The 27,431-nt window shown below is 36.4% G+C and overlaps 1 protein-coding gene across 2 annotated transcripts in view; it reads left to right on the top strand.

The window, feature by feature from the left end:
• Nucleotides 1–23,335, top strand: part of ZNF385D (zinc finger protein 385D) — a 411,296-nt gene extending 387,961 nt beyond the window's left edge. For both annotated transcript variants that reach the window (XM_083871500.1, XM_083871499.1), the window contains 4 exons: nucleotides 11,836–12,069; nucleotides 14,004–14,182; nucleotides 15,508–15,609; nucleotides 19,690–23,335. In XM_083871500.1, coding sequence (XP_083727626.1) covers nucleotides 11,836–12,069; nucleotides 14,004–14,182; nucleotides 15,508–15,609; nucleotides 19,690–19,923 — 749 coding nt within the window. In that variant the 3' untranslated portion in view covers nucleotides 19,924–23,335. The remainder of the gene's footprint in view (nucleotides 1–11,835; nucleotides 12,070–14,003; nucleotides 14,183–15,507; nucleotides 15,610–19,689) is intronic.
• The last annotated feature ends 4,096 nt before the right edge of the window (nucleotides 23,336–27,431 follow it).

Here is a 27,431-nt window from a genome sequence, read left to right as displayed (position 1 = left end):
TAAAAATGCTGTGTGATGCAAAGTGATCCTAAGTAAATCTATTTGTAATTTTGTCTGTATGTAATGGCAGCAACCTTAAGAGCTCAAGAACGCACCTGGTATAGTGTATCAGTGCTAAAGGGATGTTTAAATGTCCTTGTATTGCATATTGCAGAAGCTGAAGGGTGTTCAGAAGCTTGTTGTTGCAGCTGCTGTTATTCTACTAATGCTGTCATACTGCAACTTCTAACCAAGGTTTTTGAGAGCTAATAAAAAAGCCTAAGCCCTTAATTCCATATTTTTCATCCAAATCACTTTTTTGTTTAAAGTGCAGCTGGTTTCCTCTGAAAAATTTGAAATGCCTATTGCATTTTTTGAAATTATTTGTTACCTACTAAGTAGGAGTAAGCAAGAGTTAGTAAAATGCACTTTACATCATAAAAACCCCCCATCTCTGGTAATCCCTCAGACCTTACACAGAATTATTCTGGATTATTTTTTTTTAATTGTATTATCCAGTTGCTAATATCTTTCCCCATTCTCTGTGTATTCTGCTCTTCAGCTGGGCTTTGAATTGGATCTCTTGACATAAGATCTGATGTCATATTAGAAATGCTTAAAATACTATTTTTTATGAAGGAAAAGTGGGTTTTAAAGAAAAGTCACAAAGCTAAACTGAGTGAAGGTGTGGCTGTGGAGTGATGATTGTTGCAGTTGTGTAATCCTTCAAAATTACATGGTCATTAACAAATATTTATATGCCTAAAGGCTGTTGAGGCAGGTGGGTTGCACTTATTCACTTAGATACTGCATAAACATGAATATGAAAAATACATACAGTTATCCATAAAATAGCTATAAATTAAGGCAATTTCCAAATATCTGGGCTTTTATTGGTGCTTTCATGAACTCTTATTCATACATTTTTCTCCATTACAGTGTACATGGGAGAGAGATATGGCAATGAAAAAAAGGAACTAGCACAATATTATATTACCCTGATAAAGAGAACTTCTATTTTTTCTTTCTCTTTTCTGACAGATAATTCTGGGTCTGCATGATGTCAGATCTAGTGATGTTTGAATAACTATCATGTACAAGAAAGGAAAAAAATTAACAGAGGAAGCTGGGGTATGATCTTGAAGTGGTATAGTATTTACAGCTGCATTTAGAAGGGAAGCTGAAACCTTTTTGCTACAGTGTTGCATTGTTAGGGAAAGAACTGCATACAAAGAAAAATGTGGCGCATGAAGAGAATGACAATTTGGGTTTACCAAAGAAATTAATCAAAACTGTAATTATGGTCATTAATACCCTTTCCTGCTTGGGAAAAAAATATTGAACAGAAATACAGAGTTTGCAGCTATTATCAGTCTTGCTCCTGTTTCTTAAGATTGTTGTCTTCAAATATCCCTCCCTGATATTTGTTCTGAATATATTGGAGCTCTCACTTTGCCTATGACTAATTGCCTAAGAATCCCACTTTTACAATGTAGTTACTTTCACTCAACACAACAGAACTTTTGTCCTTGCAAGTATTGGACTAAACCTTCAGACAAATTAACTATGTCATTATGAGTAGTAGTATATGTCACTTCTAGTTTTCAAGATAACATAGGTATTTACTATCAGCCTTACAAGAGGATATAAGAAAAGGCATAAGCAGAGCAAGTATTAAATACCTCATCTAGAACCTTCAAATGTTTGCTATAACTAGTCTTGTGCTTTCATTTTGGTAATAATTTCCATTAATATGCAACTACTCTCTTCTACTGTCACTGCAAACTAGGAGCAGTCATATCCTTTAAATCCAATTCTGCTAGCTTTGTGTCCTAAAATACAAACCCATCATTGTTTTGTGTGTAATTGGTTAAATCAAATAATATATTTGATTCTATAAGTTTTGAAAGTAGGAGTGATATCTACGAATGGTGCCACAAGGAGATGCTTTCTGATTTTTACTCCTCTCTTGTGCGCAGAATGCTTTATATAATTCATGAGAACAGCTTTGGGCTAGGAAAACATAATTTCTTGCATTTTGCTTCTGTGGAGAGCTTGCCTGATAAAATTATCCTATTGACTAGACAAACACCCCAAACAGCAAAGCACTAATAACCTCTATGCCAGATATGTGTAGATGGTGTCAGGGAGCACTACTGAAAGAGACAAAAAGAGTTGATTCAGTCCCTTCTGACAAAAACAACATTTGATGAAAGGGAACTCATTGAACTGTTGAAGTAGACAGGTTTCGGTTGGTCTTTGCCTTATCCCAGGACCATTTATCCAGTCTTACTGTGGTTTACTAAATATGTTTCTTCTGCCAGCTAATGTAATTAGACTAATAGTTCAGTTGGTAGCTGTCTGCCTGAAGGCACAGGAAAGACCGGCACAAGAGCCAACGTGTGTTGCACAAAATAATTGTTTTATTAAAAAAGTAAGAAAAAAGCAACCCAAACCCTGTAAATTATACCAAGAACTGTGATGACAACGAGTTATTTAGAAATTGTGGTCTGTATTGTCTGTGAAACCCTCTGTAAACATCATTCAATGTTTTTAACTGATGACACAGTGTGTTTCATAAACTCTTTCTTTCACTTCTAGCCCTGAAGTGACCTGTGGGGGTTGGAGAAGAGAAGGAGCAGAGGGCATGCATGCAGTAGTAAAATAATTTATTTTAGATTATGGACCCTAGTGGAGGTGTAAGAAGAAGTTAAATAGATGGTCATAGTAACTGCAGCTGTGAATAGTAGGAGATCCTTCCAGAGACTCTGAAAATTGGAAAAGGTTTTCTTTTTTCTGGCACTCAACTGGATGCTACTCTTTTAGCAAGAGTATTCTCGTCAATTTACAAAATATGTTATCAACCATATGTAATTAGTCAAGGGAAAAATTCCTTGTAAAACATTGGACTGAAGAAGACTAATAAAAATCTAAATGGGATACCAGGAAAATCAAAACTGTTATTTACTCCAAAGATTAAGGGATGATAATAATACTACCATTTCCTGTACTGTTCTCTACTCAATTTCTTGTGAAATTTGTTCTTCCAAATGTGGGTGTCCAGTATCTCAGCTACTTAAGGAAGAGCAGATGGTTTGTGATGAAAGTCACTGCTGATCACTCCGTGGACCACATCCCCTACAGGCTCTATTTACGATGCACTACAAGACAGATGTCTGAAAGAATGTCTCCTCACTGCTCTCCCTGCCTTCTCTCCACTGAGAAAAGCTATACAGTTATGATGCTGGTACCACAAGTGACAATTCCTATGTTAGACACAACTTCAGTTATTGCCAAAATAAGATTTCCTAGTTCAGTGCTCTCCAGTAAAGGAAGTAAGCTGCTCTAAAGGGAGTAGCTTTAATTATTCCTGGATTCAAGACAGGAGAATGCCATGAGGTATTACACTTACAAGAGCAATCAGAAGTCAGACCTTTTAGAAATTCTGAGTTATATTCCAGTTACTTTAATTTACTTCTAGAGATTCTGTGACTATAAGTCTGTTTTGAAACTTAGTATTTGGATGGAACTTTTAAAGAGGACATTCAACTTGCTTAAAATGCAAAATAAATCAACTACCTGCTTAAAATGGAGAGCAATCCTTTGCAATCTGCAGTGAAGTTCACTTATTCTTTCCTTGTTCCATTTGATTAATGAAAGCAATGTATTTTCTCTTCTTCTGCTGGTGATTAATACTTCTCCATGCTTTTTTGGTTTTGGTGGCAGATTGCTGGGGAGAGATTCCCCTGTAAGTTGTTTATGATATCAAGTTTTAAATAGGCTTTTCCAGCCTACTTATTTTGTGAAAAATACATCTCAGTTTCCAGCAGTGTATAGCCCAGACTGTGCCTTCTCTTTCTCTGTTACAGAGAAGGGGAGTTTAGGGGAGGCCCTTTCAAAGCTCACTTTCATCACTACAGCTGACAGTGCAAAGTGAAGGAGCACATGTTGCTTGTCTGCTGCTTCCTTCCCCCTGTCTACCCCATGGTAGGTGTGTGGGGCAGCATGAGTAGCAGTCAGAAACTAAATCATAGTTACTTACTGACCTTGGTAAGAGCAGTATCCTCTCCCAGATACATGGTGTGAATTAAAGCTCTAATGAGTTTTGGGGTAGTAAATTAATACTTGAAAGGCATTGCTGTTACCGACACAGAGAAAAGTCGCTCCCTGAATTTTCCTTGGAGAAATACTGTCTCCAGTACTGACTGGGTATAACTCGTGCCACCTGGACCTCGGCACTGATGCAAGGCTCTATTTTTAAACATTATTTTGAATTACTGGCTATGCTAGTGATTCACAGAGTGCCAAGGATGTTCCTGGACACAGGAATGCAATCATCCCTTTCCACTGCTGTAGCTGTCTCTGGATGACTTCTGGATGAAGCTGCATCACACACATATCCCTGGGCAGTCTGGCCTTCAATACAAGCCAAGGAGCAACATGCAGTTTATGTGCAGCTGACCTGCTTTGGAGGAACAGAGAAAACGATAATACAGATGGGGACTGCTGTGCACATGTTGGCCTCCAGAAAGAGACATTCAAGGCAAATTCATTTTACTGTGGGATATCTTACAAAACCTTTCTTTTGTTGGGTGTTTAGCTTTTTCAGTTTTTCAGTTCTTTGGGTTTTACTGGTAATGAACTCAACTGATGCTCAATTTCTACTCATGCGCTAAGATCAGCTGTGAGTGTATTTTTTATTATGTTTACTTTTACTTTAAAGTTGGGAAATGCATACTGAGGTGCATGCAGATGTAAAACTGGTGGCAGTTTGTCAGCATAGCCTCAAGCATGCAAAAATCCTCTTTGCATTGGAGTGTGAGCTTCACATCTTAGGCAAACTCTTTCTCCTGGTTTCAAGTCAAATTTTCCCTACAGAGTTCCCATTAATTAAACTGTGGGAGTAATTTCAGCCAGCAGCTCCTTGCATGGGGACCCTTTCACTCATAGGTGGTGAAAGATGGTCTTCTGCCTGGCTGAGGAAAAAATTACACAATCATAAGGACAGCTCAGTGTCCAAACTCAGTCATCACCAAGCATCCCTTAAATGACCTGAAAAATAAATGGTTTCTCCTCCTCATTTCCTACCTTCCAGTCATGTTTTTGTCAGCTACGTTTGCCTAAGGACCCAAAACTCAGGCATGGTGTGACATTTCCCTTCCTACTTCCTTCACTTTCCACAGGCTTTTCACCCCCCAGCTGTTACTGTTGCTGCCAGCTCCATTCAATTAACCTCAACAGGAATGCAGTTGTCCCTCTGTGGTTCATCCTGTTCCAGATTAATGAACTGTGCTTTAAACCAAGAGAACTGCTAGTAAAAATTCGGTATCATTTCATTAGAAAATTTTGTACTCCTAATTAATGAAGAAGGTCATCTGAGGACATGACAGAATTGAGTTTAACTGGAGGAAAATATCCACAGATATATATGAAGTTTGCTGCTTCCTTTTCATCATCTCACTCTGTGGACACCTTTTGTCACCAAATATCCTGTTTTCTGTCTCCCTGCCATCAAATTACCACCATGGCATGTCACTGGGAAGCATGGAGTAGAGGCAGCAGTAAAATGAAGTCACTTGATGTGTAGCCAGTTGTTTCTTCATCTTCTGTTTCTGAGTGATGAACACTGTGTATGATTTATTTAAGTGTTAAAAAGCAGGGACTGGTTAAAATATTGAGGTCATTGCTCCTCCAGTTACAATCCAAGAAAATTCCTGGTATTTGCCTTTCATGCTCATTCTGGGAAACTTTGCAGTCCTTCAGTTTCTCAGTAATGTTTGTTTGGTACATTTGAGCAAAATCTTGGGCAATACCTTAGACATGTTCAGACTCTCACTTTCTGGATGTTAAAAGTAATTTTGAAAGACACCAAGAAAAAGAAAGTTAACAAGGAGCTTGACCAAGAAAGTCAGGGTAGTTACAAGGAAAGAGAGACAAAAAAGTCAAACAGCTGTTTAAAAAACAGACTTTAAAAAACAAGTTCAAAAAAAGACAGCTCATCAAAAAAATTCAAATACTGTTCCTGGTTGGTCATGCACAGCTTTGTTTATTATTTCAGAGCTCTTTATTCTTCCATTAGGGCATAGTAATTAGTATCCATCCTGTAGAAGATCAGGTGAACACCATGGTTTCCAGATTTCATATTCTGCCATTGAAGATGACCATAAAGCAATGAATTGCACAGCTGTCAATCAGATATTTTGGTCTTTTATGCCAAAAAAACCACAACCCTGTGATATTCGGTACTTATGTCTCTAAATCACGATGTAATCCTTTTTTCTTAGAGGAAATTTATGTAAGTCCCTCTAAGTTCTAAAAATATACTTCTATCTCTCCTAGTAAATATATCCATTATGGGAAGGGTATATCTATAAAAATAGATTGAATCCAGGTTTTGAATGTAAAACTAAATCTAATAACTGGATTTTTGATATGATACCAAAAGAATTTTTTGTACAATATATTGTGAAGGGCCAGACATCCACCAACCACAAAATATGCAAGTTTGTATTCTGCACATGTGAAGGATAAGAAGTTGATATGTTTGAGTCAAAGTTCCTCACAGTGTTTTGTTTAAGTGCTGGAGCCAGTTGATGTGCTATCACACATGCTTATGTTTCACTATATGAGAACAGAAAATCAGCCAAGCACAAAAATATCTGTCAGCCGTCATTTTTTGGGAGATGGTACTTTGGTGTGGGTGTACTCCACTATTATATTTATAAATTCTAAGGGAATTAAGCCTTATCTTCAAATGTAATTACCACAGAAGTCGTGGAAAACAGGATTTTCAAAGCAGCCTAAGGAAACTGAGGACCCAGTTCTTAGCAGTCAGGAAAATAATTCCAAGTCCCAGTCCCAGCCTCGAACATGCCACTATCAAGAATCTGTATGGAAGCATTGACATGGGTTTGTTATAAACTAGCCAGCTGATGATGTTTCTGCAATACTAAGGGGTCTCACATAGTGAAATATTTCATATCAAGTTCAGTTTGTCATGAGAAAGAACCTGTTTTTTACCTTCTGCAAGGGCACAGTTGTTGGGTTTTTTTGGGTTGGTTTGTTGGGTTTTTTTGTGGTTTGTTTTTTTTTTTTTCCTGAACAGCATTATGGGCCAAATGCTCAATCCTTTTTTGTCAAAGGCAAGGTTTGATTTAAATGAGACCAGAATGCATGAGTATGTGTTAAATCAGATATTTTTAAATGTGTGCCACTTGAGATTGCGGAAGAAAAAACACGTTCATAAATATTAGTGATTTGTTTGAAGTCAGAGTACATTTCTCTCTATGGGTCTATTTATAGCTTCAAGATAAGAAATTCTTAGGCTTAGTAGCAGGAACTGATGAGTGAGACTTTCACATACTCAGAAGAAAAACATGAGTTGTAATTTTCTGTTTCTTCAGACTAAAGAAAATTCATGAATCTTGTAGCTGGGATATAAAATTAATCCTGCTTACTTAGGAGAACCTTAATCACAATGCAGTTTTCCACTTGAACCATGGTATCTGTAGTACTCAAAAAAGTCAGTTCTCACAGAGTATTTTTTCATCTGTCTTTGTCTCTTGTTAAAATAGACCTTTGTTTTTTGCCAGTGCCCACAATTAGATTGTAATGTAATATTTTTACATTTTTAGTTTTTATTCTGTTGCTATATTAATACCAGGAACACAAATGGATTCTTGTGAATTCTGAAGTGTTTCCTTTTTTTTTTTTCTTTTTTTTTTTTTTTTCTTTTTTTTTTTTTTTTTTTTTTGCTGCTGGAGTCCAGCTCCATACAATATCAGCAATCAACTTCTATACCAAAGCCAAGCAGTGACAGTTGCAATAATGAATATTTGCTGTGGGCCACTGGTATGAAAATAGCACAGTGTTACAAGCCTGCGTCACCAGAAACAAATCTTCCATTTAACTGTGGCTGAATTTCCAGCTCAATTTTAGAACATTTATAATTGAAATAGCTCTTTAGGCACTGTTGCAATATAGTGTTCAGAAATGCTGATTCAGTCTCCAAGGCATGAACTCAAATGCCTTCCTACTTCTTTTTGGTGTTGTTCTTCTTTGTTGGTTTTTTTTAATCCCTTATACCTTTAATGCTGTACCCTGTATTTAGGGCAGTGAACTGTGGATGGGCAGGAACTCTGTAATATATTCAAGGGGACTCGTGCTAGTTAAGTTAGAAGTTCTTGTGTGAAAAGGAATTGAATTGCCTCTTTGTAAGCTTACTTGACAGCTTTAACAATGTTTTATCCGTAATCTCTGCTGAAAATTCTGAACTTTATATGAGGATGAACAGCTTTGCATCTTTAAACGTGTCATGGCTTTTACATGGTGACATTTGATGGCTTTCTATTTATGTTTTAATGTCATTAATGTATTTGCATTAGTAGAATATAAAGCGCATTTATATAGGGCACCTCTTAAAATGCAGAATATATGCAATGAACTTTAATTATTTTTTGAGATCAAGAATATGCTGATGACATTTACCATTTTTAATTTTTATATAGTATACTGCTTTCATTCATGCATCTCAAAATACCCTCAAAATATCCAAAACAGCTAGCATAATTCAATGTATTTTCTTTTGCTTTAAAATAATTACAATAATTACATGGTGAAATATTAGATCAGCATAGATACAGAAGGTCAGATACTTGAAGCAGAATAAAATCTGCTGTCATTTAAGCTTTTTTTTTTTTTTTTCTTTTTTTTTTTTTTTTCATTCATTGTCTCAGGTTTTCATATGGAAAGTAAAGAAATTATGATCTATATTTTGCTTAGGGCTAAATAATGACCCTTACACTGCAAAGCTGGCAATGATGATTGATGTACATATCTAATTTCCTGCAAGATTAGAATGAGCACCGACTTTTGCCATCAATCCTGAGAGAATGTTAATGTCCTTTTCCCCTCCCTGGGCCATCTGCCCTTTGCTTTCCATGTCACCAAGAGAGTACATTGTCTAAGCCTACTACTGTACTGTAGTACCAGGATGCAGAAACTGATGATTTAAAAGCAGCGTTAAAGCTTATAAAGCAACAGAGTTTGGGCTGGGATTGGACTTTTAAGGAAAATAATTTCACTGCAGCAGTTTTTGACTGAAGGAAAACAAACATTCATTGGATTCTCTGGAGTGGGAAAGGAGTGACTAGTAAACTCTACAGTTTTGTGGACTTCAAGGGCTTTATTTTTTCATCAGTTTCCCAACAAAAAGCTTAATATTTCAAAATATTTTTTGTCTTTTGAAACATTATATTAAAAAAATACCCCATAAATAAAAAGGTGCAAGGTAACACCATTCCATCTGCACTGATATTGACACTCCCAGTACCTTCAGGATATGACACCCTTCAGGCTCTCTTTCAGGAAAAGAAAACCAAAGTGTGATTTGACCTTGATTTGACCTTTGTGCTATGTGCTTTAATGCCTGTCAATACCTAGAATAGTCACATGAAAAATACTGCTTTCTTGGGTTTATGAATGATGATTTTTAGAAAACTCCTGGGAGAGTATGTAGAAACATTACAAAATACACAATGTATAGAACTTAATAGAGCTTAAAGGATCTTATTCCCACTGACTGAAAGGGAATCATATTTGTGTAGATATTTGTTCAGCCAGCTTCAAGTCCCCCAGTGGGAAATATTTCTGGATCTGTGTAGGTAGGCTATTCCCAGGCTTCATTAACTTTAATATTAGAAAGAATTTCCTCACATCTAATCTGAGTCTCTCTTGATGTAATCCAATAGTCTTTGTTGTACTAGGAGGGATGAGGGAGAAGAGTATATTCTCTTACTTTTATCTGCCTTCTACAGATACAAAAAACATTGTCAGTGCTCACCCTTTTTGTTCCATATTCACAGTTCATGTTTTTTAAACGTCTAATTTATTTTGACTCCCTCCATCACAAACCCTCCCTTGTAGCATTGCATTTGTATTGCTTCTGGATTAACATCAAAGCAAGTGATTTGAGTTTGGTGTTTGTTGTTTTTTTTTTTTTTTTTGACATTGCTGTCCCCAGGCTGGACACAGGGCCTCCAGAGCTGATCAGAGGAGGAAAAAATACCTCCTAAATCTTTTGCTTTGCATTTTCGGTGTGGTGGGGACCTGTTTTATAGCACAATGATAGAAGAGATCTGTGTTCATCATGTCTGCTACTGAAAGATTTTTCTGAAAACCAAGCAAACAAAAAAAAGAAAACAATCAAAATAAAATAAACAATAAAATTTCCCCAAATGTAGTACTGGGATTGTTGTTTATCATTCTGTGTTAATAGATCAGATTAAACTTACTGAGTGTGGATTCCTGCAATTGTCTTTACTGAAAAGCATCTAATTTTCTAAACTGTTACTTCAATACATTAAAATTGTTTTGAAACAGGTTTCTCAGTGTGTTTGCCTTGCTTCCAGCTTGATATCGCCTGCTAAGTTATTAGGAATGTTCTCCATTAACAAAAGTATTTGAACAGTACTAGTCTGCAATGCACCACTGTGGTATCAGTTAGTTGTGTCCCTTCTGCATGGGAGCACGTACTTAGCTCTGTAGGTGAAAGAATTTCTATTTTGTCTATTCTAATGAGAGGCAATAAATAAAGCATACTACAGGTAAAGGATCACTAACACCAAGTGATGTAGGAATCCAAAAGGAGCTATGCTGGAAAGTACCCAAATCCAGCCATATCTCAGTAAAGTAATGAAGTTTTTGTTTCTTTGTTTGTTTGGGTTTTTTTGGTTTGTTTTTTTTGGGGGTTTTTTTTGGTTTTGTTTTTGTTTGTTTGTGTTTTTTTTTGTTTTTTTTTTTTTTTTTTGTTGTTGTTGTTGTTGTTTTTTTTTTTTTTTTTTTTTGAAAAGCTACTACTCAGTAGGCTTAATATGATAAAAAACAACACTGCAAAGGCAGAACAGCTCCTGTCCTTTGTCTCCTTCTCATGTCCCCTACCCACTGCCTTCACTGCCTTCACTGCTGGATTTTGCTGTCCTCCACCCTGCTGAGTACTTAACAAGGACACGATATTGCCACATCCTAACATCATGTATCAATTAGTCAAACTCAAATATCATTGTATATTTTCTCTCTCTTTGATTTGAGAACTACAGGAAAAGCACAAATTTTTAGGTGGAAGAACTAAGTTTCTAGATTTAGGTATATATCTTGCTTGTAGTCTTTCCAAAAAATACTACTGAGAGGCAGAATGAAAATCTTACTACTGTTTGTTTAGGTCTCAGGTCTGGAATGTTGTATATTTAGTTAGTGTTCTTAGTATGTATCATTATTATGTAATAATGGATAACAATGTATACTGTGTGTTTATAATTACCTCCATTCTTTTGGTGTTGGTGTTGGGAAAAATGAAGGGAAGTATCAATTTTATTTTTTTTACCAGAGATAAAGGACAATTTTTTCATTTTAGTTTCATTAGTACAAGATGTTAAAACTTTAGCTTGGCTATGCAATCAGCATAAGTATTATGTGTTACTATGACTGTTTATGCATCTGAAGTTATGTGTATGAATTTTAACTGTCTTTTGTGCTGGTCATTTACATGACTTCTATTATTGCAATTTTTTTTTTTCTGCTGGACAGTGCAGTCTTAATGACCTTTTTGTGCAGTTTATGAGTTCTGTATGAGGAGAATGCAGGAGACAACACATCTTTTTTCAATACATGGAAGTACTGTAATAGAATGAAATAGAATGAAAAAGGTCAGGTTCAGTTCATTACCATGAGTCAAACCATCACCAGAACAATCTGCCTCTCTGTGTCGTCACAGCATTGGGATGTCAACAAGCAAACACCAAAGGTCACAAAATTGTTTGTTTGTTTTCATTTCTTTCCTTCTCCTCTCTTTGCCCGCAGACGCTAACACAGGGACACCAGCAATATCAACGACGACAACCGTGGAAATCCGGAAGAGCAGTGTTATGACAACTGAGATCACCTCTAAAGTGGAGAAAATCCCCACAACAGCCACTAGCAGCAGCACTTGCCCTTCCGTTGAGACTGAGGAGGAAAAAGCAAAAAGACTGCTTTACTGTTCACTATGCAAAGTCGCTGTCAACTCTGCCTCACAGCTGGAGGCGCACAACAGTGGTGAGATGGAGCACTGCCTGCTTGCTTCTTTTTTCTTTTTTTTTCTTTTGTCTCAAGAGCACTGCAATTATCTTCCCCTGAATAGATTAGATCTCTTGCAGCAGGGGACAAAGAGGTGGCAGAAAACTGGCAATTACATGGAATTCATTAACTATTAAAGTATAAAAATGACAGGCAAAGAGGCTTTCAAAAAAGGGAAAGAAAGGAATTTATTGCAAGTTGCGGATTTTCTTACACTTTAGCTTTTGCAGCTTCAAAACCTTATTGAGCTAAATGACAGCTCTACTTCATTACCTTTGGTGTTCAGAGTTTGCATAATTTTGCTTGTGCCAACTAGCAAACTGAGTATGAATGCCATTAGCTTTGTTTGAAATCTAACAAATTAAAGCTGAAAGAGGGAGCATCAGTCAGTCAGAGTTCAATGATGGGAGTAAGAGTTCTTAGCTCCCTATTCTCTGTTAATAAATAACTTGTTAAAATTATGTATATTTTCCCTTTGTTTTCATCAACTGATAGCAGCTGCTGCATGAGATTTGAATGGATGATTTCCTACTTCCATCTTTCTCAGTTTTTAAACTTCTTCTTGTCATTAGAGCTACTAGCATCAGTAAGTTCCTGTAGTAGAGAGCCACCATTCACAGTCACTACTTTAAGCATGGTATTGATTGGTTCTGTGGTGGGTGGGGTTAAAAGACCTAGGGATTTGATGTGGTGGCAGTGACCACCTATAACTATCTAACAGAAAGTTCCTGGTTTTCAATGTCAGGGGCTACCTCTTATCAAGGGTAAGCAGGGTTAAGAGACAGAAAGAGAACCTTTGGTTTTAAATGCAGAGACAGTGATAATATACCTAGAACAAAGTTATCAATGGTTTTATGATGCAGTTAAAAAATAAATAACTTTGGAATATCTATAGAACTCAGAATAGAAATTATAACTTCTTGGCATTCATGAGAAACAAAATTCCATCAGTTTTGAATGCTGTTTACTATATGCCAGATTGTCAACTGGTGAAAATTCATCTTCAAGCTGTACCCCTTTTAAACTATTTAACTTCATATGAGGGTTAGACTCTAAATATTCTGATCAGGCTGAGAGCCAAAACACTATTCTGAATATTTAAACACAACCTTCCAAGTTTTTGCCTGTGCTGATAAACTGTGTGTGTGCTCACACACTTTTTTTTTTTTTTTTAATCATTCTCTGTGGATGCATACAGCAATTAGCAGTGGAGCAGTGGTTCTGTGTGCAGTAGTTAGTCCATTATCATCACAGACTACCTGTGTGGGAGTCAACAGCATAAGAAATTGTTCAGTCTGAATAAAGGTGCAGCAACAGAACACCAGTGTTCTCTATCCAACCTTTATTTACAAAGAAAAATAAACAAAAAAAGCAAGCCCATTTTTCTCACAGAAATGTTTCTCACATGTTTTGCTTTCTGTCCAGGACATTAATAATCCATAGGTTGCTTCCAGGAACCTCTGCCCCTTTCTGGTTTGGAGAGTAATTTGTTAATTACAGATTTAATTGTAAGCTACCTAGACATACTATTTATCAATCTATTCAGGATGACTAAAAATCAGAGCCAACTATATCTTTAATAGCTAAATTACTTTTCTTTTGGAACTACAATTCAGGTCTTATTAGCAGCAAGAGTTAATGAGAAAAGTCACATGCATTTAACTTCACATCAGGGTATCTGATTGTGCCACTACTTTCTGGTGTGGCTGCTTTGTTCTAGTGCATTACCTATAGGTGTGTAAATTAGTAACTAAATATCAGGTGTGAAATACTGTTAGTATGACTCTGATACAGACCAACACTGCCCTATCCCAAGGGGATAGCACATGGCTTGTATGATTTTATTTTTAAAAGAAAATAAAACAATGAATGCAACCAAAGTTGTTTCTGTTTCCCATTTCTGTTGTCTCCAGGGACTAAGCACAAAACTATGCTGGAAGCTCGGAATGGAAGTGGAACCATAAAAGCCTTTCCCCGGGCAGGCGTAAAAGGCAAAGGACCTGTGAATAAAGGAAACACAGGCCTTCAGAACAAAACATTTCACTGTGAAATATGTGATGTGCACGTGAATTCTGAGACACAACTGAAACAGGTACTCAGTCAGCTTGTACAGCAAGAATCTTTGGCTGTTCTTTGATTTTCATAGTGGTTAAGTACCAACACAGTCAACAAATGTCAGTATAACAGTTTGTGTCCAAATGGAACTTACAGTTTTGTCCATTGTACTTGGCTACCATGCTGTATATTTTGTTTCGATTATGATTTTCCCTGCATGGAATATGTTTTCTCAAAAGCTCTCAATTATACACATTTAGTAAAAAGTTATAGAAGGTGTAAGCTGCAACATGTTACAACTGTTTTTAGACTGCTAGAATTGTCCTGAGCTAATACACTTTGCCATTTCATGTAATGCATAATATTTGCGTTGGCAAAGATGTGAAAGTGGGTGCAGCCAGTTCTTTCACAGAACACTGAGTAACCCACTTAGAAATTTGGGATGGAGAGAATTTATAATATTTTTATCAGTGTTTCTCTCTAACTGAGAAGCATGATCTCTAAATTGCAATTACACTAAGTTATGTTCAGTCATTGTTCAGATGATCAAAGCTTTCTGAAAAACAGTTAGTTTAATTCTATATGCCTATTGGAATTAAATACTTGTTAAGGAACTTTACAAGAACGAAGATTAATTCAATAATAGACAACAGGAATGCCCATTCTTCTGGTTTCAGGGAAAAAAAAAGTCCAGTTCTATGTCTTTTTATTGTGATAATTCTCTTGAAAATCAAAGTAAAATTACAATTCTGAAAACGGTCCCTTACTTCTAATACTGCAAGATAATCTCTATAGAAAGATACTTTAAAAATCTCATAGATCTTATGAAGAAGATAATGGATTTCATTCATTTTTTTCAGTGTCACTTAGTTTGATATATAGCCATCTCAGAAGGATCTCCAGACAGCTTAAGGATTTAAACGATTTTATGACCTTATATTCTTCCCCAAACAGGGAATGCTTTACTATGTAATATTCTTTAAAAACTTTCTATCAGCAGTGGATTGAATTTTATGGGTGCTTTATAGAGTTAGGGAGGAGTTTTTGAAAGGCTTCTGTCTTTAACCTGACTCAAGTCCTGCTGAAGTTAGAAAATGTGGGAAAATATTTAACTGTAGTGAAAGCAGAGTTGAACTTAGGACTGATGAAAATGACAGTCCCAATATGTGGTGCACAAAGAATCCTTCAAATTTCAAGAGAGCCTATTCCATTTCATTAGTGAATTAGTCGAAGTAATGCTGTTGTAGAGCAAAAGCCTTTAGTATTGAAGCAGTAATCTTGTGTAAAGCAGAACCTGAAGTGATGTGTTGTGGAGCAATCACCCTTCGTTTTCTCCCCCCCTCCCCAAATATATTTTAACAGCACATAAGCAGTAGAAGGCACAAAGACAGAGCTGCTGGGAAGCCACCTAAACCTAAATACAGCCCTTACAACAAACTCCAAAAGGGAACACATCCTCTAGGGGTAAGCCAATCACCCTTTTTATTTTATTTTTATTTTAATCCTGATGAGTAGGATTTTTAGAAAACGTAAGTGGAAAAGTGTTTAGAAGTAGAGTAATAGTGTAAGCCATTGGAGTATCAAGTATATGAAGGAGCCAGTGGAAGCCCACAAGGGATTTTTTATATACTTTAAGGGGTATTTTCTATAACCTGTGGACCCTTGCTTTTGTAGCTACTCCGAATAACCTCAGAAAAGAAGTTTGTTGCAAAGGTCATTAGAGAGCAGGAGACAGAAGAAAACAGATGTCAAATTTCAGATCTTTCCAGTTTTCACCAAGGACAATGGTGATGAAATAACTAAATAAAACTCTATAAAATAGAAACCATTCATTCTATCCTTATTTAGAAAATTAAGATAACAAGTGAAACAATTAGAAAAACCTGTCTCTTCTTTCATTCAGCTGTTTCGGGATGGTTCTGGTCACATTTTCAGCTACCAGGATAAAGTGTCTGAAAAACAATTCTTAGTAGCTCTAAAAGCTGAAAAGAAGGTTTACTTTTTAATAAAAAACCCTCTAAGATGCTGCTAATAGTTAGGAATCAGCTTATATTGTAGTTGGGACTGTGAAACATCTGACCTTTCTTTTCTCCATCAGTTAAACTGCATGAATGTTGTATCTGCTGTTTTGTAAGGGTTTATAAATGGCAGAGGGAGGGTGTTGGTTCGTTGTCCTCATAGAGATTAACCCCTTATGCCTTGACCATCTTCTTTGATGCAGGCACAATATGGAGCTCTTTATATATATATATATATAAATTTTTAATTTTTTTTTCTGTGAAAATCCATTTCTCTTTACATTGAGTTAAAGCTCTTGGCAGCAGAAACTGTGTCCTTGTGTGGGTAGCTCTCATGAGTGGCATATACATGCAGGATTCAGTTACAGAATAAAGCAGTGCACCATTATGGTAGATCCACTAATAGGGAAATAGCCCCATAGGGTTCCCCAGTAATCCACAAGAAAGATCATGGTCTCCAATACAAACTATACTGAAAGGAGTAGAAAATATGTCATGGGATAAATAGGATATGGAATCAGGAAAGCCTTTCTGGCAGGATTATTATTCCTTTAGGAAATGGATTATTTTTCAGGGGATAAAATCAACTATTTCATTGTTGTTGTGCACAGTTCTCTACCAATTTATGTAATGGTGATTTCTGAGAACTCCAGCCAAGGTTCAAGACAAATAACAGCAGTGTGTCCTTTTCCTGCTCTCTCAATCCCAATTGCTAACAATACACAGGTCAGGCTAGAGGGCATCAAAGAGGCAAAGGGGATTTAAGAAGGGGAGAACAAGCTAGCAATAAATGAACAGATATGTGTAGTAGAATTGTGGCTTCAATAAGAAAGGAGACACCAGTCCTCTGTTTAGTCTTTTTAGTTTTAAATATAGAAACTGGGGGAATTATTGTCACTTCAAGTGCAGAATGGCACAACAACAAGCCAGAGATATTCTAATTTCACCTTTAATTTAATACTTTTTCTTTACTTCCTCTCCCCAGCTGAAACCGGGATGCTCCTCCTTAATATTTCAAGTTATTTGTCCCTTAGTTTACTTCATTGGAAATGAAACAAATAATGGGTACTTTACTCCTAATGTTGACCTTTGAGTTAATAAAGGGTTAGCAATGAAGGTGCAAGGTACTGTATGTGTTAAATATTACTGGTTTTGCAGGTACCTTGAAATCAGAATCACGTTGATAATTAAGCTGAAAAGCTATCTAACTACAATAGGAGTACCTGATTCCTCCCAGAATGGCAAGAAATCCTTAGCCTTTTAATAGAAACAGTCACATGAAATCTTTGTTCTTCATGACACAAAATGTATGGGCATCACCAAATTTGTCTACAGAAATTTAAAAAAAAAAGCTATGTTTTCATAGCTTTTCTAGACCTTCTTTTATCATATTTTCCATATCATTTGTACTTCTCTGTCTATTCTAAATGTACATGCTTCAGAGATAGAAGCTTTATAAATTCCCACAGTGATGTTTCAGAGTTTAAGAAGTCGTGTAGTGTTACTTGGTATTTCTTCAAGTTACAACTGTCCAGCATGTATAAAATACTGCACTGGAGAGAAAAAGGTTATCAAGCATTTGATAGTCCAAACTTTGCAATAAAATAGCTATTGCAAAAAACATCCTTGACTGGGAACTCTAGACCAAAGAGCACTTTGTACTCAGGGTTATTTTTTTATTGTCCTCAGGGTTGTTTTGGGGTTTTTTTTGTTTGGATGGAGGTGTTTTGGGGTTTTCATTTTGGTTTTGTTTGTTTGTTTGGGGTTTTGGGTTTGGTTTTTTTTTTCTGTTCTAAATAAGGTTTAAAAGGTATTCATTAAAAAATGTAAAGATAGAGGAAAAAAAGTCATATGTTCAGCAAAGGAAGAAGACAGCTTAGATCAGTAAGCATAACACTGATCAAGAAAAAGATCAGATCATTGCTTTTTATAGGCACCATAAGGAATTTTATATTTAGCATCTATTATATCCTTTATTAAGAGAATTAAAGAATTTAGTTTGATCTGAGTATTTCTCCCAGAGCTTTAAAGGACCTAGAAGCCAGCAATGTTGCCAATAGGTATTGGGGAAAAATAAAAATCCTCCATCAATCTGTCCAGTAAAGAGGCAACAGACCTTTGGAATACGGTGATAGTGTAGTGATGAAACTCAATTGGGGTTCAAGCCAGAGTACTCCTGTCCTTACTTTCTGATGATTCACTCACTGGGGTTCTGTTGAATATGTCAGAGTGATATTGTGCAAGTTAATGACTTGAATTTCAAGTCAAGAATGAGAAGTTGTGTTTCCTTGTTAGCAAAAAGTGTTCATAGTTACCCTGAGATGCATCACAGCATGGTACATATATTCTATATATTCAATACCATATATTCAGATTTATGCCCTTTGCAAGAGGTCTCAGGTCATGCTAGGACACAGACCCACCGTGAGTCCTTCAGAGACAATGGGAACCTTTCTTTGTCAGTAAATGTAGTTTCTAATCTTATCTCAGAGTTATAAAAACAGGACTGCAAAGGTATTGAGCCTCCTGTCATCTCTTTAGAAACTTGAAATTCCACTGAAAACTGCAGAAATCTATAGAAACTACTCTGATGATCATTTGTATACATCCCATATGTAAATTTTCTTAAATATTACTGGACTTCTTGTAAGTATTTTCAGTCTTGGAGAAACTTCAGGGTTTGGGTATTTTTCCTTTTTTAGGAAACTCTAAATGAGGGTTTTTTTAATTTGTATTTGGTAGTCCACAAATTTAAAATCATGTCATGATATTAATTGTTTTTTGAGAAGAAACCTCAGTGACAGGAGCAGAAATATCCTAGTTCGGCAGAATGCTGCTTTAAAATATCTGTCAGGTTTTGAAAATCCTTGTAAGAATGAACACTATTTTAGTGGAAAACAGTAGAAGGCATTGATGACACCACAAAATTATATGGGGCAGCACCCATTTAAACACATTAAACATGAGAGATTTTCATAACTCATGAAAGATAAGATTGGTTTGTTTGTTATTAGAAGCAGGAGTAAATGAAGAAGAGCTATATGGAGATTTTCATTTTAAGTAGAACTTGCATCCTGATTAAAACAAAAGTATCTTTTACAACCAGGGAATAGGATATGTTTTCATTCTGCTCTGGTCTCTATATTAAGCTGTCCAGATGGAGATCTGTTAATTGATATCTAATTTTTCCTTGTTTAATTGTTGCAGGGTACCTGCAGCTTTACTTTGGTGCAGATTCCCCAGTAATGTTTTAGATTTGCTTTGATTTCTAATCTCGTATTAAATTATGAGTGTCAGCAGTAAGGTGTGAACACTGGAATCCTTTGTCCCCAACCAAATCCTTGTACCTCGTCTAGTGGGGGAGGTCATATCGCCTGTTACAAGTCTGTAGCTCACAGTCAGTAGCCACCATGGGGCCTCTCTTGCTTGATTTTGCACGTATAATCTTAAGTCAAGCTCCCTCTCGTGTATCTAATACAAGCAAATTATGTGTCTCTGTTTGTTTGTTTTCTCTTCTTCCCCACAGGTAAAATTAGTATTTTCAAAGGAGCCTTCAAAGCCGATGGCCCCACGAATCTTACCAAATCCGCTAGCAGCTGCAGCAGCAGCTGCTGCTGTGGCTGTGAATTCCCCCTTCAGTCTTCGCACAGCCCCAGCAGCCACCCTTTTCCAGACTTCAGCACTTCCTCCAGCACTCCTACGACCAGCTCCTGGGCCTATACGGACCACCCACACTCCTGTGCTGTTTGCTCCTTATTGAACTCCAAACAGGAATTAATTGTACTGCAATAATTTTTCAAATCAAAACAAACAAAAAAAATGAAAATCAAGAACATTGAACTATGCAGTGTTTATTTATAGTTTAAAGTATATATGAAGAGCCAGAACTTTTGATAGAGAACTGAACAAATTCTGAAAGGGGGAATGGGCAGTATTCTCTCCAGATGAGAACATTTCTCTTGAGCATTGATCGTTTTAGAACTGATCTCCAGCATTGACTTGTAGTGACATATAAAACTTATAAAGCCTTTTGACTGTGCATTTTGGCACATATTTCCCTGCAATGTCTTTCCTGCTTTATGAAACAACTTACAAATTTGTCTAAAGGGCATTAACTGGTTCCAATGTATATAAATACTTTATTCTGTAGATTAAAGAAGAAGGAAAAAAAAAAAAAAAAAGAAACACTGTGAATAGTAGTACCCTTACCAATCCTCCTGCCAAATCAGCAGTTACTGGGTATTTATCTGAACAAAAGTAGATACAATAGATGTCTTGTAAAACAGTAGTATTGTGTCTCTATCTATGCCACTAGGTTTCTAACTGACTTGCAAAAGTTAAAATGAACAAAATTATGTCACTTTGGTAAGTAGTCAAAGATTATTACAATAACGTGGAGCTGTTCCTGGTGAGCAAAGTTTTCCTCACTCACAGAAGAATGAAAATAATCTATCTTAGGGCAAAGAGAGAGATAAAGAAGATCTAGCGAGGGAAAAATAATTCTGATACTGTACACAGAATGGGTCAAACGTTTATTTAACTGAGAATGTATGTGTACACTGTGTGTTTATGCAAAAAGTGTAATACATATAGGATAGATCAATGTTTAAGACATGACAGTGGAAAACAAAAAAATATGCTCTTGTCATGAAACAGGCCTGACACTTCAGTGTTGAGCAGAGGGAGGACACAAATCAGTCATGCAGTGTCATAACTGACAAATGAAAAACAGGAGAGAAATCCTGGTCTCATTTAAGTCAGTTTAAAGTTCCTTCTGACTGCACTGTAGCCAGAATTTCATCCCAAGAATGGCACATATTCATTTTATATCACACCAGTGGGAGTGTCTGTAGATACAGGTAATATTTTTTGCGATAGGCTTAGTCTTAGCAACAGACTAACTCCATTGTTTTATCTCCAACTGATGTGATATAAAATGTCTTAATATACCTATAAAATGTAAACAGTGACACATGAGATACATATTACGAGATAACTGCACATCATGGATTTGGAACAAATACAACTTTTAGGATCTCAAGGGACCCTTGAATTCTGTAGCTGACCGTTATGTACAGACAGCTTAAAGCCTTATATATTTACTGTGAGGCTTAAAGGGGTTGACTGTGTCCCTTTAAAGTAAGATTTATCAGGGGTATATATAGATATATTGTATATATGTTAGAGTAAGAAAAATAACTTATAAACAGAAAATCTACTATATAAAATAATTATATAACCATTGATTTCACATGTGGGTCATTAAGTGGTAAGTAACAAACAACAGAGAAAAAAAAATAGACTTCTTGAATCTGATCCTTGCTGCCTGCTTTTTCCCATAGGGAGCTGAAAAGTATCTATTAATATTATGGAGTGTGCTGCTGAGTCACATGCAACCACTCTGATGTGTAGCTAAGTGAAATGCCTACCATACATTTAGGCAGAATAAAATTTAAAAGAATAATTTAAGTTTAGATGGGGAAATTATTTGAAAGATTTTATTAAAAGGCAGTAATGCAAAATATTGACCATGTGGTTACTATATAATGCTGCCTGTGGTTAATGCAGACAGGTGGGAGATATAGAGGATGGGAATATACAGCACTTTTGACTTGCAGTTCATCAGTGAGCCTTCCATATACATTCGTATTTGCCATTTTTTAAACCTCTCTGCATTTAGATTTTATAAAAAATATATAAAGAAAGAGAAAGAAGAGGTTCCATGGATATCTGTGTCCAAAGAATTCCAAAGAGATGCATTTATTTATCTAGAAGTATTAAAATAAGTTCTATATTATGTATTTGTATTTCATCCAGTTTATTTGCAAACGTTTGTGCCTTGAAATGAAATGAGCTTTTGTTTATATTTAATTCACACCAATGTAGCCATGAAAAAGGCATGATGGTGATTCCAGTGCTAATTACCAGCTGGATTGCTTTGGCCTAACTTTCAAAACAACAGTATGAGTAAGTTCCTGAAGCCAAGTTTAGACATCTAAATAACTAGGGGCTGACATTTAAAAGGGCTCTCTACTCTACAGCTCCCAGTAAAGAGACAGTAAATAAGCCAGCCTTCAAAACCTGCTCCTCACACTAATTTAGAAAATGTTTCATTATATTTGGGTACATGAGATAGTAAGATTCAGTGGACTTGGTCTTTTAAGCCTGCTTTCAACCTTCCATCTGTTTGCAGAAGCTGTAGTGCCATTGCCAGCTGTGTTCAAATTCCTCCTTGAAAAGGGCAGCAGCTTTCAAGCTGTGCTTCATGAACCACCAGTTGTTTCCAGAGCCTGTGTAAGTAAGATCTTGCTATAGGAGGAGTACTCATATTGTAGGAAGTTAGAAGATCTGGGAAGGCTATCTTTTCCCCATGAGGAAGCAGGCAGATGGGAAAATGGGAGATAGACATATATCCTGAGGGCTCTTATGCACAGCCTTCTGGTGCATGGACACCTGCTATACATCCTGCCATGTTGTTGTGATGCCATCAAAATCAACAGGCTGATCCTTGCCAAAATGTGGCCTGTGGCATGTATGGAGGCACAGTACTAAGGGCAGAGTTCATACAAATTTTGCTAGAAATAAAAGAGTGTCATTCCAACTACTTACATCTGCTAATTTGCAATGACACCTTCAGTTTTCTTGGACCTCTTTTGTCACAGTGCTCTATGGAACAAGCTTTTGTTCACACAAGTCTCTTTTAAAGTTCAGCTGTAAACAACAAACTCAGTTCTTTTTGTCTCTTACTCACTACCTAATAAAGGATAAAGCCTAAATGTTAGAATGTATAGTGGATTTTCTGTGCCTTGCTGCTCCACCCCCTTCTCGGTCAGTAACAAGCCAATGTACCCAGGACATCAGCACAACAGTTCTATTATATATGTATATATTTATCTGTCAAGGAAAATACTGGCACAGCAATCTGATGGGGCAAAGAGAACTTCTGGTCAAGAGTATGTCCACAGCAGATTACAGAGGAGGTAGCAAACAGAAGACACTTTACACCTACTTGTCAATATATCCAGTGTGGAGAGCACTATTAAAAAAAAAATGCCCTCAATATTTCATATTACTATAACACTCCAGGGCCAAGAGGATGCCTAAAGCACAAGGAAGCAGATCATTTCATCAAAGACATAGTCACTCACTGGAATAAGAGTGTGAAATCAGCCTGCGGGGAAGTGGCTGTGGGTAATGAACTCAGAAAAACAATCAGGTTCAGGGATGTTTTCTTAAGTTCTATTCAAAGTGTTAAAGAATAACTATTCTGTTCTGACCTGAAGAGATGGTATTTTTGTGGGAGGTATATATATATATTTATATTTTTATGCTATCTGCTTTTTTCCAACAATTTATGGCTTCAAACCTTTGTTCTGAAGCATTGTCATTGCTCTGAACCGTGAAATTAGATACCTTCTTGAAAACTGCTGTAAAAGCTGATGTAAGAGGTCAGTAAGCAAATGGTATAAATATGATGATCTAAAATGAAAAAAAAAAAAAAAGGACTGACCATGTCAAGAAATATTGTATTTGAAAAGTATACATCTTTATTTTAAGATAAATTATATTAAATTATATAAAATTAAGAATAGCTAAATAAAGTTAATATAACTAGAAGAACTACATCTGTCATTTTAGTACTGAAATATCAGAATTGGCTCTACATTTTAAAAGTTTAAAAGACTTTCTAGGTGTCAAATCAATGCAAGGATGCTGTTGGTAAATTTAATGTCTCGTTTCATTATCTTCCATTTACATCAGGAATACCATAACTGAATGGACCTGCCCTTAGTACCTTTTTTTTTAAATGCCAGAGATGCAGTAGCATATTGGCCCCATATTCCCTGAAAAGCAAAATCATGCTACTTAGGAGCCCCTGTTTCTGCCTTTTGCTCACAGTATACACATAATTTTAGAGTGTCTTCAAAGCATCCTGGGGAATTTCTAACTTAGTATCTTTTTTTAGCAAAAGTAAATGTCATTTTATGAACATTATATCAACACTGTGGAGCAAGATCTAAAAAGGTTTTCACAATTGTGACATTCTTTTGAGTAGATATGAAGCACAGACACTCAAGTTATTTGGTTGCACAAATCTTGTTGAAAACACATCAAGTCAGAACCTAGACCACTTTATAAGTGTCCTGGTTTTGGAGTTAACTCACAACAACAAGAAATCTGTTCTTTTTACTAACAGGTGTCTGAAGTTTCATTTCTAAAACTGACTTCAGCACAGTTCAGGCTTCAAGACTCTAAGCTTCCAAAGCTCCCAAGAAAATGATGGTGGGTTTCCCGTTTATCAAGATGCATGTGAAAATGTGAGCCTATACTATGTAAAATGTTAAGTATTTTTTTGACATCACTTCTTCTCCTGCTCTCATTGTTTATCCCTAAGTGCCATTCCTTCAGTGCCAATGAATCATACAGAAGCTTCTGTGCTGGAATTCAGTATGTGACTAAAAGAAACAGTAATACTGAAAAATCCTATTTTAAACTAGTTGAAATCTCAAATACACAGTGAAGGGTTTAGCCAAGGACTAGATCTTTATGGCCTCTCACTGCTATAGGTTTATTAAAATTCAGGACCATTTGGGAGTAAATGTAACTATCTGGAATATTACATAGCCTGACCTGAAATGTCAGTGGCGGAAAGAGTCTGCTCCAGACTGAAATTAACAATTGTATGAAAACCTTAATGCTCTTAACTTTGGGACTCCTGTTAGCAGTTGCAAAAATCTCTGATTTCAATAGAGGCAATTTTTTGCTCTTAGTGGACGAGGCCTTTTGCAGTCATGCTGTGTACTGCAATTAGGTGTCATTCAACTTTGATTCAGTATTGATACTTTGATAAAGAAACTTGGCTGAGTGTGAAACATGATTAGTGGCTGCCTGGTTCATGTGGTCAACTTCATGCTGGGACGATGCCTGGGTGGTGAAGTAAGAAGAATTGAAAGAGTCAATGTAAAGAAATTGGTGGACTAATTTGGCCCATTTTCCTTGAGCAATGTTCTTACATGGAACTTCTGAAGTATGAACAAGCTGGGACATCAAAGAGTTCCTGGATAAAAAAGTAGGAACCTTGAAGAACATGAGATCTTAACTTTAAAATAAGTTTGATGAGAAAGAACTCAGAAGAAATTATTTGGAACATTGTAGCAATGGTCTTCACACTAGGCACACTGTCAATACCCTGGCATTTTCCTGTTTACAGCAGAAATCAAGGATTTGGCACCCATGATTAGGAACAAGCATAGTTAATAATATTTATTGCATAGGTATTGGAAACTCAATTGAAGTACACAATAATTTTCTTGAGACTCCATGTCTACAGGTGTGTTTATACCAGCTGAGATATCACTGCATTTTGTCAACACCTGCATCTTCAGGAAGGATGTCCATACTTTCTATTTGTTTTTATTACAATTTGATTTTTCTTCTATGCTTTTTTAATTCATTGTCTTGTCTCTCGTATGAATGAACAGAATCCATAAAATTAAATATACATTTAAGAAGTATGTAATCATCAATGCCCCTGTTGGGCCATTTGATCAGAGTCAATAAATTGAATAAAGACTTTAAAGCAGCAGAGACACAGTAATGGTAAAATATTGTGAAGAGAGAATGTCTATACTACAGTGCTCTTTACCTAATCTAGAGTTTTATGGCACAGACAGCTCTTTATTCTTTCACACTTTCCTGAAATATTCATCTTTTGGGATCCTTCAAAGGTTTAATCAAATTTAAATGTTATTTCTTATGTTCGGTAAAAGCATCTATGTATTTCTGAGTGCAAAAGCAATATAAAAAGGGATAAAACCCACAAACCATTTTCTCACGAAAAACGCCTGCAGCATTTGTTAACAATGTCAGCCCTTTCTCTGCTTGTGGCTCGTGGCTGGCATTTACTGTGGGAACTGTTCTCATTGAGACATGTATCAGGTGAAAACTGTCAGTTCAAAACACAATCTGTTAAGTGCAGACATTCATTTGGGGCACAACAAAGTGCAAGATGAGAGAATATAGGCAAAGCTATGCCTTTGTAACAGCCTGTTTGAACTCTCAAAACTGCCTGGTGGCTTGATGGGGAGAGGCAGAGGTTCTTAATGTGGTCATTCTGTTGTATTTATAACACAGAAGATGTAAATTTGAAAAACATCTTGATTTGAGAATTTTTAATGAATGCTTCAGTGTGGCAGATGATCCCCCTCCTCTACCCACCCAAAAGTGTAATCCTTCCTTCAGACATATTTTCAATGTAGACTTGCCATAATATTATTGCCAGTCAAACTGCTGCCTGAATCTGATTTTTCCGTTGGAATGAAACTATTCATGTCAGTTTTGGTACCCAGAAAGAGAACCCAGGAATTAAAAATGAAAATGTAATGAGCCTCAATTTGGGTCACTTTTTTTTTTTTCTTCCTGCAGTTGTTCAAGTCCCACCAGTTTGGTGAAATCTACATGTCAAACAAAGAGAAAATGCCCGTTTCTTTCTTCTCTTCTTCTACTGTTTTATAGTTTTAGAAAGGAGATGGAAACAGCTGCAGCTCTTTATCCAATGAATCACACTAAAGCCACCATGTAGTCAACAAATACCTGCACATATATTGCCTCTCTGCATACACACAGATTTACTTCCCTCCAATTCTGCTAAATCACATTTTGTGACTCCCTCAGCAGCATGGGACACTGCAAGGAGAATTTAAGAGGAAAACAAAAACAAAAGCACCCACTTATTGTCTGTATAATATGGATGTAAATACAGTACCCCTTTATCTCTTCGGTGGCATAATCAAACCATGTTGCTGGAATCCTCCATTAAGCCCCTCATTACAGTATTGGCTGCTTTAAATGGTGAGCACTGAAGCCAATTTTGTTGGCTTTGCTGTAGTTAAGCCTTCTCCCTAACTGTGTATGGTTCTCTGTTCTCCACTGGAGTATTTTTCATGGCAAGTGAATTCTTGGAATAAAACCTAGAGGTTTTTTCACCTCCTTATACAGCTGTGAAAAGCAGTAGGAGGAAAAAAAAAATGTTTTATTGATACCCATGTTCCATCTGACTGTCCGGAACTTCATATTGGCAGTAAATACTTCAGAAACTCTTCTGTTCTGCTCTTTGAGATGGGGTCCAATGAACCACTACCCCATGCAATAGATATTTAATCCACACAGTATGCAAATCATCTACTCTATGCCACCAACTCATCAAACTCTTTACATTTGGATAAAAAACATCAAAACCTACCAGGACCCAGTGAAAGCACTGGAGAT

This window comes from Zosterops lateralis (assembly GCF_965231275.1).
Source record: "Zosterops lateralis genome assembly, chromosome: 1".
In the NCBI taxonomy this organism is placed as follows: Eukaryota; Metazoa; Chordata; class Aves; order Passeriformes; family Zosteropidae; genus Zosterops; species Zosterops lateralis.
Note: the sequence above shows the minus strand (reverse complement) of the source record. Positions and strands in the feature narration are given on the sequence as shown.